The sequence below is a fragment of the Anabas testudineus genome, chromosome 5 (genome assembly GCF_900324465.2).
Source record: "Anabas testudineus chromosome 5, fAnaTes1.2, whole genome shotgun sequence".
NCBI classification, from domain to species: domain Eukaryota; kingdom Metazoa; phylum Chordata; class Actinopteri; order Anabantiformes; family Anabantidae; genus Anabas; species Anabas testudineus.
The window spans coordinates 11,483,156-11,496,389 of record NC_046614.1 but is presented as its reverse complement, the minus strand read 5'-3'; the positions used below and the strand labels follow the sequence as shown (position 1 = coordinate 11,496,389).

Here is a 13,234-nt window from a genome sequence, read left to right as displayed (position 1 = left end):
ACAACAACAGGTTCCACTGTTTTAAACTTTAAAACACAGCATGTGATGTGAAATTAACTTTTTTTTATTGATGTTTAGGAGAACACTAAAACATCTTATTTGCATTACATAGGTGGTCGAATGTATTTGTTTATGTGCAATACTAAATGTAGCTTTTATTTTTAGCCACAAATAAGGTCTACTAACCTTATGACATCATGGTTTGTGTAAGAGATCTGTTTAGTAACACGCACAGCAGACTAATGAGATGGACGTTAAGAACATTACGGAGCACATGCTGAGAATTTACCAGAAAACATCATTTTACTCGTAGTGTATTGGTTTTACTGCTATTTTAAAGAACTGTAATATTTAAAAAAAAACTGAGTACAAATCAAAAGAAATGTCACTCTTCACTAAAAACAGCTGCTGGGGTGGAGACGCTGGAGGTTAAATGAATGAGCTGAAACTTAATTAAAAAGCTTTGTAAAAGTGGGTGGAGCTGCTCCTCAACATGCTGTTATTGTATAATTGGCTATTTTCCACTGCGGAAGCAGAGACACTTTGCTAAAGTTCATCCAGTCCCACATTTAAACAAATTAAATAAAGCAGCTGATGATGTTCTGTGCTCATTTCTTATTCTTGGCCACCAGATGGAACCAGAAGACAAGAAGATCTTCCTCAGTCAGCCCAGGGGAACTTGAGTCAGAAGCACAGTGAGTGTTAAATGAACTACCTATGATAAGTTGGCTTCTTTTCACAGGGAGGAGGCCATCACAGATGGAAGAAATAAGATATTACTTTGGACATAATGCAGTCTCTCTCTTTAATTTAACCTGCAGTCAGAGGGTATTTCATGACAGCATATGAGCCACATTCACTCTTCTGCAGTTTCAACCTAACTCTCTTATCCAGTAGGTTTTAACAAAGAAAACTAACTTTTATTGATGTTTCAAAATAAAAAGACGCACACAAAAAATGTGTTAAAATTAATGTGTAAACAACTTCACTCATTTACAAGTCTTCAAATTATCACCTAGACAATGTTCAAATGGCTAAATCATTAATATCTTCCCCAAAATTAAGCAGCACCCAAGTCAGAAAAATTGAACTTCAATAGCCTGATGATCGAGCTACACTGTCAGCACAATCCGACTCCAACCCTGATGGCAATGTCTAATAGTAACATAATGTTTTGGCTTAAACGTGCTCTTGCAGTTATTGTCCTGGCCAGTAGGTAGCGTATGAAGCCTTAACATGATGCACAGAAATGACTGGAAGCCCTGATGTGGCAGAGCACCAGAATAGTTATTATGGTGTAACTTGCAGGCTGTAAATTAAAGCATTATCCTGATACTTTCTTTTATTAGAAGTCACAAACTGCAAATACATAAAAGAGGAGACAGCACGTCGGGAGACCACAAATGTAAAACTGGAGCTGTGCCTTCCTCCTCTTTAAAAACTATGAGTCGATGTGGTATTAAGAATATTTAGGATAACTCAAGTTGTTGTTGTTGAGTCAATAAATATGAACACAGTGTTTGTGTCCATTTGACAATAAGCAAAACTAAAGACTAAACACATAATAAAGACTTCTGAAGGCCAGCGCTGGTGTTTATAGAAGCTGTTCCCAAACATTTATACTAGGGTGATTTTCCCAGGCCTTCCACTAGACTACATAGCAGCGGTGAGGACTCCTTGTTCTGTCTAGAACCCTGATTATTCACCCCCAGAGAATTTGCCTGTGCAGGTCCCAAATGAACCTACAGTACAATTGTCTTTTCAGTGTCATATTTGCATATTTCACAGACAGAAGCCACCCAGCCCATAATCTTGAACTGAGCTGCTTGTCATGTCTGCTCTGCACAAAGTCCGTGTTCACTTGCATTTATTGGAGTGTGACACTCATTGAAATTACATTTACTTGTTATCACAAACTCAAAAATCAAGTGATGTTTCTTATTAGTAGTAAAGCCCCTAATGGCTCCGAGACCTGCAGCGTGATTGGCTGATCACGCTGTTGCTAGGATACGGCTCTATGGTATGCCTGCAAGCAGTGCTGATGGTTGACTCACAAGGAAATGAAAAAAGATGAGCCAAGGAAAAATGCTATATAACGTCATTTAATAATGGTACTCTATGGTGTAACCATAAAACATTTACAAAATATTCACAAGGTGATGCATTCGGGTGATAGTACATTTATTTCAATTATATATCTTCAAATAAAAAGTTTATATTTAAGCACATAGTTCAAATGCTGCTTTCTCTTTGTAGTCTGTAGAATAATCCATTACATGTCATACAGTAAGTTCAATACTAACTTCATTTACATATCCAAGAATCTGCAAACTAACAAGGGTACGAACCAAGAATAAAGATTATATACAAAATTTACAACAGAACACTAAAACATATAGCCCGTCAGACAAGGTCTAAAATGACCAATAATTTCTCCATGGTTACCGCATACACATACAATGCATCTTACTCTCATTTCTTAAAAATGTTATATATTTCTCAATCACAAATGGGTGATTTTCATAAAGATTTCCCACATGGTGACGTGTTGTGAAAATAGCTTATGAGCAAACACAAACCAACCTCCCAACTATGTGTTAGACATTTCTATTGCTATATTATATATTGATTCATGAGGTTTCTCAATGGATGGATAGTGCATTTTACACTTAGACATGAATGTACAGTAAAAAAAAAAATTGTTGTTGAATGTTTGCACTGTTTTTTTTTTCCTCTGGGCAAGAGCACATGCTCTCTTCTTTTTAGCTTTGTGTGCTGGGACAGGAGGACAAAGTCTAGTGAGGAATGACAGGCTCTTGTTTTCTTTTTGGTCTCCAGAGCAGTACTGTCTTTAACGAGCTCAAAGAGGGAGAGGTGATGACTTGGTGGTTTGATGTTGACTTGAAAAACCCAAGGAAGAACACAGACTATGTTTTAATAGTTTTTTAGAAACCCTGGAAGCAGCTGGAGGAGAAATCAGTTTGAGTTCAGGAGCCTCCACCTCCTGCTGTGCCTCCATCCTTTACTGATATTTTTCAGTAAAGTCCACAGACTTGGCATGGTTCCCACAACAACCGCAGATCATGCAGAGGCCAGTGTACTCTATGTGGCAGGCCGGGCTGGCATGGGAGGCAGGCAGGTTGCCCAAGCAAATACCTCAGTGAGCTGCGAGCCATTTGAACTCAAGGGTCAATACGGAAAGCTAAAAGCTTGTCCGAATGTTGGTTATTTAGGGTGCGCAGATCCGGCAGACGTAGCAGCAACTTTGGGAAGAGCGTGCTGTCATCTGGGCGGCGACTAGTGATGAGAGAGCGCAGAGCTTTTATTAGATTCTCCTGCAGCTGCTCCACTGCTCCCACCTCCACTATACCAGAGCGATCTGAAGAGAGGAGGAGAAAGAGGGGTGAGACGTGAAGAAATGTGCCTGAATATGTTTGTTTGCATAGACGAGACGTGAGTAAGTCTTACCAGCTGATACGAGCACAACAGCCATGAAAAGAGCCATCTCATCTGGCTCGAGACCCAGAGATCCCAGCTTCTCACTGAAATCAAACATGGCGTCCAGTAAGGAGCCCATGCCAAGAGCCCTCAGTGATGCCAGCGAGTACGTCTGCCCGTTGAGGAAAGTCACTGTCCTCTCCTTGGGGTCAAACAATGAACAGAACCTCACCATGAGAACCTGGGAACAAAAGAAGACCAGGTCAGCATGGGAAACTAATCAGAACTTGGGGGCAAAAGAAAGACGTCCAAAGTCACACCAACAAATTCTCTTAAAGGGGAAGTACCTGGAAAGTGCCCGATTTGAGCAGCATGACCTGATCATGCTGGCTGAGAGTCTGGAAGCCTGGGATGCTCTTTGCAAACTCCACTACCTCTTTAACAGCAGGGGTGAAGCACTGGGAGAAAGACTCCCACACTTCCTGACTGGAACGACTGGCCGGAGCCACGGGACATGAATTGAGTGGACATGCCTACAGGAGACAGAGAGACGAGCGTTATGGGATTTTCTTGACATTGAATTAAGAAATATTCACATCCTGAAAATAAAAAAATAAAACAAACTCTCACCAGCACTTTGGCACCTCCACTCAGCTTCCAGGGACAGGAGTTTTGGTTCTGGGAGTCACTGGCTGGAAAACTGTTCTGATTGGCTGGGTAAGACTGAGGCGATAAGCGGCCGCTGATGGGACACTGATTCTGATTGGACGAGAAGTTGTACTTGGCGTTGTCTATGTTTTCATTGTTGGTGGAGGTGACAGGGCAGTTTGTGGGGACGTGGTAGCTTGTCAGGTGTGTCTGCTCCCCCTGAACTGTGTGCTGTGTGTGGGCTGTTGTGTGTGACAGGGCAGGTTCCTGTACAGAACGGTTCTGGAAAGAGGAAGTGCCGGCGTTGCTGTTGCCAGCAGCCATCTTAGGTGGTTTCTCATCGCCATTCATTAAGTTGCTGCGGTAAGACTGCGATATGGAGCCCGCTCCTTCGTTTGTCTGGTTCTGCGGGCTACAGGGGGTGTCTGGAGGAGGCGACACTTCCATTTCCATGGAAGCTGACTCGTTGAGACTGTTCATGTAGCTCTGCATTTCATCCAATAGTCTCTGCTTCTCCCGTTTGGGAATACGCCCAAAACGCACAGCTGTGGAGAATAGCAACCAGAAGAGAGCATCCTTTGTTAGCATTTACTGACAACCACTAGTATTACTGCCAGCTCCTTACTGGCAGCACTTTAATTAATACATTACACAGCAGAAACACAGACATTTAAAAAATAAAATAAAACATCTGACACTAGCTGTAATCTCGCCATGGATTACTACATGGATTCTGTCTCCATCACAGCTGTTTCACCACAACACGGACACTAAAGACTTCCTCTCATCTGCCTGCTTCATCCTCCTCTTCAGCCTTTACAATTCTCCCTTCCCCCCTTTTCAGTTGCTCACCTCCACTGACGGCACTATTTATAGCAGGCTGTATGCTATACCAACTCCCCCTCCTCCCTCTCCCTTTCTGCCTTTCTGTTGAGCACTCGCTCTCTCTTCTCCTGTGGAAGTAGGTCACTGGGCCAACAGCACTGAACATGATGTCATTAGCAAAGTGACAGAGTGAGTGAGTAGTGGAAAGGTCAGAAAGACAAGAGATGCAGGTAGAAGTGAAGAGTCCGTGGGTCGAACGTGGAAAAAAACTGGACGGTCAAAAATCAATTTCAAATATTGTTTAAGGCTGAACTTTTAAATATTAACTTACAAGCTGTTGTACTGTGTAAAAGACTAAATTAAATAGAAAGTAGCTTTACCTTTTTTTATCCATTTACTGTTCACATAAGGAACATTATATGTAACACAGGGTTAATACTAATTAATTAGTAGGTGATTTTCACGCCCACATTTTGTCTCTTTTGGCTCAGCTAAAAATGTTTGCTCCAGAAAAACAAAAGATGTATTATCACCTAGTTTGGCCATATCCCGAGAGACTGAACTCCTGTGGTGTAATAATGCAGTACAGCCGATTATCTGTAGTAATTTTATTCTAAATATACTGTAGGCTTTGTGATTTACAGGACAAAATAACATTATGGCTCAGATGATTGGTTGTAAATGTCAGTGTTAAGAAAAAGAGGCAAGGCTGTATGTCTTGGTGAACGCAGAGGGTAATCAACAACTTGTGCCCCAGTTCCCCAAATAAACTAGGTTTGTCACAGTTTCTCCATGACTGATGACTACTGGGACTCTAAGGCTCCTCTTGCCATAAATCAGACAGGAGGACAAGGAGAAAGGGGGGCAGAGGGGAACAAAAGACAAAGGGAGGAGAAGAGAGAAAGAGAGAGGGAGGATAGACAAGAATAGGATTTCTTTTTTTTCCTGTTTTTTGATGAGGAGTGTGACAGAATCATTGCTCTGTCAAAGCTGTAATGGGATTGATTGATTTTTAACTTTAATAACATTAAATATGACTTCTCCCTGTATCTGTGCAGCACATTTTTCAATTAAACCATTTCCTCAACACAGAGAAAGCAAACACAAAAATCTCAATTTTAGCTGCCTCATGTCTTAATATTAGAATATTAACACAGTCTCTCACCATCTCTGGACATGCCCACGGAGAGACACTTCTTAAAGCGGCAGTGTTGGCACCGGTTCCGGTTCATGCGCATGATGAGACAGTTTTCATTCTTCACGCACATCTTGTAGTGGATATTCTGCTGAATGCTGCGTCTGAAGAAACCCTAGAGAAGGAACAAGCAGAACACAGGGCTTAAATGGCGTCTGTTGTGGCAGTGTGGTTTTCAGTCCTACTGTAAAAAAAAAGAGACATGACATAATGCTGTCTTTGTTTGGTCTCACCTTGCAGCCCTCACAGGCGTGCACGCCGTAATGGAACCCAGATGCGATGTCGCCACACACCTTACACAAAAGCACCATACCTCCGGTCTCTGTGAAAGGAGCACACATCCATCATCAGACACAGAAATCCAACAACTGCTGTCAGGTAAACGTATAGTGAACACGAAGGAAGGACACGAGTGGATACTTACTGGTGAACGTGCCGGTGAAACCACAAGGTCTTTTGGCTACTGTGGGATGATTGTAGTTTGCTGATGATACCGTCGTAATTTGGGCAACTGGAGTATTGTTTACTTCAGGAAACTGGAAGACCATCTTCGGGGAAGGAGTCCCTCCCCCTTGTTCCCCTCTCTGCTTCAAGGCCCCAATCTCTTGAAAGGAGACACCCTCAGGGGATGAAGGCTGCGAGTGGGAGGAGGGTGACTGGGTCTGGTATCCACTTGAAGGGCTGCCAGGACTTGGGCTGGCACTGCCAGATGAGCCAGCATACAAGATAACACCACCTGGAGGAAGAGAGGTGGGTGAGAACTCAGGTCAGCGCGGGTCAGAGTGTTTACTTGGCAGACTTTTACAAACACACACACAAAAGGCTGATCATTCAACAATCAAATAAAAAAGGCTTTTCTGTGCCAACTCTCACAAACACAAGTTGACTGTGAAACTTTTTAAGCCCCTTGTAGTTTTTTTAAATCAATAATTCTCAATAACCAAAGACCAAAAAAAGAAGATGATGCTGATGAACCAACACTCACACACAGAAGACAAAATACCAAAATAACATTATATCTAAAATGTATTGTCTGGTAAGGTCTGCTACATTTGTGTAATAGAGTAGCCACCAATGTGTTATATGCCATCAGAAATATTTCAAATGCCTATTTCCTCTCAACGCAACACCCATCCACCCCCCTTGTTTTTCAGACAGCGTTCTTCCCTGAAGATGAAAGACTGCCCCTCATGTGCAGGCTGAGCCAACCAGCTCCCTGCCTGCTCGCTTTCAGCACTGAGTCTTTTCTCCTCTCCTCTCCTTCCACCCCCTCCCTTCCTCTCTATCCTCCTCCTCCTCCCTCCCTCTCCCGCCCCACTTTGGCTCCAGGCCTGCAGACCCATCTTTCTGCCAGCCACCTGACCGGGAGCTCACATGGACTCTTGACACAGTTCCCGCCCGGCTCACAAGGCTCTTTGCGCAGTCCCGTGTAGACAACAACAGCAGTACGACAACAAGCGCTAGGGCAGATCACGTTGGGAAGAGAGAAGGTTTTAATGCTGTGACTGCAGCAAGCAGGGCACGGCTACCTTAAGTCAATGCAGAGTGTCACTGGAAAGTGTGCAGAAGGTGATACTCACATTGCTGGTGCCCACTGGTAAATTACAATGATTTGCTTGGGGGTTAACAAAACAAGGTTTGCATGCCATCACAAGTTTCTAATGGTGGGGGGCTAGTTGAACACTCTTATTATTATTAGAATATACATATATTATGTATATACTACTACTACTTCAGTTATTCATATATCATATTGGTGATCACCTTCTGATAATCCTCTTATCCACTTCATGGTTGCTTTAATAACATAGCATAAATGCCTGCCTACCAAAATTTTTCCCATGTGCCAAACAGTCTTCATTCATGATCCTGATAATTATTTATGGGTCATTATCAGACAAAGATTTTACATTGAGAAACCGGTAATAGGTCTCAGGTTGCTTTGTTCTGCCAAACATATGACTGCAGCTTAAAGTGGATCGTTAAACTGTAGTGCCAGTGTGATCTGAAGTAGCATGAATACCCTGGAATTGTTACTACGTTCACTGTCCACTGTCGTTCTGTGCACATTGCCTCTCAAGGACCTTGGTTTATCTGAGGAAAAAAGCCTCCCTCATCTCTTGCGCCTTTTCTCCTTGAGAAAACATGTGCTGCTTTCTCTTTAGCCCTAAGTGCCTCCTTAATTCCACTGCTCACACGTGTCAATGCTGCATAAAAAGGTACTCTGGACTTGAGGGTTTTGTGCGTGGCAGACGCTTTAGACCGGCTGCCACTTTCCCTCACACACGAATGTCACATGTGCAGTTTGTGCGAGAAAGATAAAAACTTCACATTCATGCATCACCTGCAGAGGACACAGTTCATACCCTGCTCTATTGTCATGCAAGCTCCACACCCACATTCTACATTCAGTCACTTTCCCACCCCTTTGGAGTAAAAACATTTTTTTTTCTGTCTCCTCTTAATTGTTTCTTGGAATCTGGTTTGACTGGGCAGCAGAATGAGCTCTGGGAATCTTTCCTACAAGAACTACAGAACAGACACATAGCTCCACCACTTATCCTTACGCTGGTCTTTCATGACTTTCTCTGTCATGTGTTCCCACCCCCATGGGCGTGCGTGCATTGCAGGCAAACTGTACAGAGATCAAGATCATATCGCATCGCCCTCTCTTAACTTCAACTGGGCTGTCATCTTTCATGTGAACATTTAGAAGCGTCCATGGGCAGTATGCCTCGCTCCACATGAATGTTTAATACATAGACACAAGGTGAGGCTAGCTGTTTGCTTTACATCACATGGTTTTCCAATGATGTTTCACTGCTGTGTAAAGAAACTCTTCCGATGCCACTGTGCACTGTTCAAGTTTGAACTTTTACATAATAGGTGTGGTGGATTCACAAGTACGTTTAGTATGTAACAAATTAAGCAAATCAGTTTAAACTTGATCCTTCGTTGGAAATACTGCCTGTCACACCAATCAACCTTGGCTTTTATTTCAAATTAGCTGGTTGTGTGATCCTCTGTCAAGCTGACAACCACAAGGAATCATGTTTCAAGGGTGGCATCAGAGCTCAACACTGGGCTGATTGTTCTTGCGAGCAGAGACTCCACGTGACGCGTTTTATGCACTTATAAAAATATTCAGTGTTGGGATGATGCATATCTTTTTCATCATTAAAGTCATTAAAGGTTACGGCGGTTTATCATTCTTTAAGGTCACAGGATCATCTGTCTAAAAGCAGAAGGTAAATTTAGAAATGGCCTTTGAATAACTTTGGCAGCATTATTTGTCACATTACCTAAGAATGTATGAAGTAGTATGAAGATTCTTCATAGTAATAATTTAAATATATAAATATATGCACTATAAGCTAAACGCAGTTCATGTTTGTGAAGGTATAATTTCACTAATAGTACATTATGAGAGGTAAAACTCCCCTGTTGCTCTGGGTAATTACTGGGCGTGCGAAGTGCCACTGCTGCAATTACACCACTGTGAAATGCACAGTGCGGCAAACTGGTTAGTCATGTCACCCAAAACAAAGCTCGAAAGCACCCAAATGTAGGTTAATCGGTCCTTTCAGACACCGAACCCACGCTTAACGTTTGTAACGAGCCACTGTAATTACTAATGGACACGTCAAAGCGCTCATAATCATCAGGACGAGAGAGAAGAAGGGGCGACTCAAACTTCCTGACCCACTGACCAAGCTGTCGGCGAATAATGAGGAATCCCCGTGCGCACCGAGCGCGAGCGCGAGAGAGAGCGAGAGAGAGAGCGAGCGCGCGCGCGCGGCGGAGAGGAACGACCGAAAGGGGCGAGGTGCGCGGCACGTGGATGCTGAGCCTGTATACACGTGCTGTCAAGCTCGAGGCGGGGTGGCTGTGTATTAAAAAAAAAAAAAAAAAAATCACGCGCTCGAGTCCCAGCGTCGGCGCGGCCGTTTCTACCCGTGATGCACTGCGCGGAGAGCCGAACGACAATTCAAGGACTTTCTGTTTGAATTCGGTTCAGCGTCGTGTTGAACGTGGTTATTTGCTCACTCCTCGCCGGGGTGTGACTCATTCCGACTTCACATCGCTATCACCCCACTTTTTTTTAATCTGTCCAGTTCTTAAAGGGGGCCCTGCAGCAGACATGCACACCGAGCCCAGGAGCCTACATGGATCTGGTTTTGACCGCTCGGTATATGAGTAAGACCGGATCCCATTCATCATCATCATCATCATCATCATCATCATCATCATCGGCTCCCTCCCACCACATTTAGATCATGATTCAGGTCCTGGCAGGAGTGCGTGTTTACTCCGCACCCTGCTCTTTAAGTCATGGCCAGCAGCCTACATGGACGCAAACCCTGGCGCGGGTTCCTTGTTTTGACTCAGTGGGCGTGACTCCTCCCTGACACAGCCTGCTCACATGTGTCCGGACCCAAGGTGCGCAATGACCCCCCCCCTCTTAGTGCTACAAGGTGAACAACTCACACTCCACACATGAAACTTTGATATTTCACGGAGGGTAATGTGGTTCAGTCACCTTATCAGACAACTAATCTAAGAATAAAAGCAATAAGGTTAAGTGGGATATGCTGTGGGAAGATAAGGGATGGAGGAGGGAGGGGGGGGGGTGCGTTTAGGGTCCCGCTTCACGTGAGTTTGTTTACATGTAGAGAACTGGGAGAGAGAGAGAGGGGGCTTCCCTCTCCGTGCATAACTCACCCACCGAAACCCCACCGCTGTCTGCAGCCCAGAGGCACTTGGCAACGTGCCCCCCACGTTAGGCTGCTGAATTACAGCTAAAAGTCTACAATATACCATCCCACATGATCGATTAGTGCCGTGCGTGCGTGCCATTACAGTCAGAGGCAGATCCATGTGTAAGAGAGGCCGCAGCAGGTTGCAGTGCTGCAGGGACACAGCTCAGTTTCAATGGGAGGGTTCACACCAGTATCAGGTGCACTGGACGCAGCGTGTTAAACTAACACGTAGCTGAACAAACAAATCAATCAATCCAAAAAATGTATATATAAATTAACATATTTATTTTAATAAGCTACTATATTTAGATACTGACTGGTGCAATAAAAAGGTAAAACAGACATAGAGATCTATAGATATGCACCACTGCCTCTTCTTTTAAAATCTTACCACTGAAATACTTTCACACGGTTTAAAGTACAATAAGACAACTTACCACCAGGGCTATTTTCCATGTTTTCTAGTCGGTCGGTGTCGCTCTGATGTTCCGTGTTTCAGCCTTTAACTCTGCGCGTCTACTGCTGGACTGACTGCCGCTGTTTGCCACCGAGGAGCTTCGTTGATACAGGTGAAAGAGTCATGAACTGCCAAGGCATAGAGAGTGTTTCCCAAAGCTTAGACCAACAGTGTGCACAGGGCATTGGGGGGGGGGGGGGGGGGGGGGGAGTCCTGAGGAAAACCCGGTCAGCGATGAAAGAATAAAGAAGATAAGAAATACTGTTGAAAAGAAAATGAGAGCAGATCTCCTAATGATCCGGTTAATTTCCGAGGTGAGCGGTTGAAGCCTACAGGGGCACTTCGGCTCTCCGTCTGCACACCTAATGATGCCAGGCTGGGAATGACACAGGTCCCACAGTATTCAGCTTCTTGCCATGTACAGTCACCATCAAAACACGAGCAGTGTGGAAGTAGTTTAAACACTCCCCCGCTCATCAATAAGCAACACGCGTCCTAAAATAACCAGCACGTTTTCAGGTGCCTGAGAAATGTGACCAGTTTTTTTTTTTTCTGTTCTCTTTTTGTGTGTCCCTCCAGCCGCCTGTTTGTTGATGTGTATCAGAGACCTCTCTCTCTCTCTCTCTCTCTCTCTCTCTCTCTGAAAACATGTCATCCCTCCTCCTCCTCCTCCTCCTCCTCTCCTCGCGCCCCCACTCTTTTACTCTTTCTCACTTTCTCATTGGCCCACGGCCCCGCGTGGAGACGGCACATTGGGCACGTTCGACATTGGAATGGTGTTTAAAGCGCTGCAGCATGTGCGCATGGCATGTGAGCTCGCGCTGCCCTACTGACACACATTTTATGCTAATGAGCTGCCGGGGATCAGCCGTAAGCCGAGCGGAGGCACAAACAGGAGGTCTCACTCCTGCTCCACGCTGCTCAGACGAGGCGTGTGATGATACATTATACAAACTACAATAAATGAGAATCCTACAGATGTTGCCAGTCAAGAAGAAATCATTTAAAGCCACACTTTTAGAAGAGCAGTGCTCTCTAGGTCCCAGGCAGAAGTTTCAGATCCATTACATATTTTTAAACATGTTTAAACATAATTTTTACATACAAAGCTGAATGTTGAAGTCACACCAACAGGAACATTTCCAGGGTTCATCAACAATTATGTTCATCACCGAATTTGACATTTCTTTATTGTTTAAAAAAGCACCTTTCTTAAAATCTCCAGCTAACATATGTTGTCGGACCAGCAGCCAGAAGCCCCAACTGAACTTAGTTTAATGTCTTAGAAAACTCCGATATTTACAATTGAGGGGCCTTTTTTGTTGTTGCCCCTTAAATTGTTTGCTCAAAAGCAGCTTATATAATTAGAGCTGGTATCACTGTATTTTCTTTCCTATGCATGTCTGGACTTTTATTCAGCTGTCAGGAGTACACTAAGGATAAAAGTATAAAAGTATTCTAAGACATGTTTCTCAAACATTTTATTGCTCAGGTAAATATTAATGCACAACAATGTTATTCTTTAAGAATATTATAGTGGCTGTTAATCACTCAATTTCCTTGGCTCTACAAATGTTCACTTGCATTAATATTATCCTTGAAGGTACTGAGCAGGTTGGCTGAAGGATTTTTATCCTGAGACGTACAAAAGCTTTATCATTCCACCAAACCTGCCTTTCCTGACTGCATGTAGCATCGGTTAGGTGGATTCTCACTGCGGTGTCTAACTCCTCTGGCTTCACTGTTGTTGTTGTTGGTGCTACCGACCTCGAATCACTCATGGTGTTTCAACACATTCCTTTTTTTCTTTTTCTGCTGAGGTGATGGAGTAATGTAAAGTTGTTGCTAACGCCAGCAGCAACGAGCATGGCTCGACAAACTTTGCAATACACACTTTGTTCTGAACCTTCC

General features: G+C 43.8%; 1 protein-coding gene across 1 annotated transcript; it reads right to left on the bottom strand.

Moving 5' to 3' along the window:
• Positions 1-2,093: 2,093 nt before the first annotated feature.
• LOC113154958 (nuclear receptor subfamily 1 group D member 1-like) lies at positions 2,094-11,322 on the bottom strand. The gene is made up of 8 exons (XM_026349406.1): positions 11,304-11,322; positions 6,531-6,842; positions 6,340-6,428; positions 6,077-6,221; positions 4,069-4,631; positions 3,786-3,971; positions 3,469-3,679; positions 2,094-3,379 (listed from the first exon to the last, which is right to left on the bottom strand). Exons 1-8 carry the CDS (start codon positions 11,320-11,322, stop codon positions 3,183-3,185), a joined length of 1,722 nt encoding a protein of 573 aa, XP_026205191.1. The 3' UTR covers positions 2,094-3,182.
• Between the last annotated feature and the right edge of the window lie 1,912 nt (positions 11,323-13,234).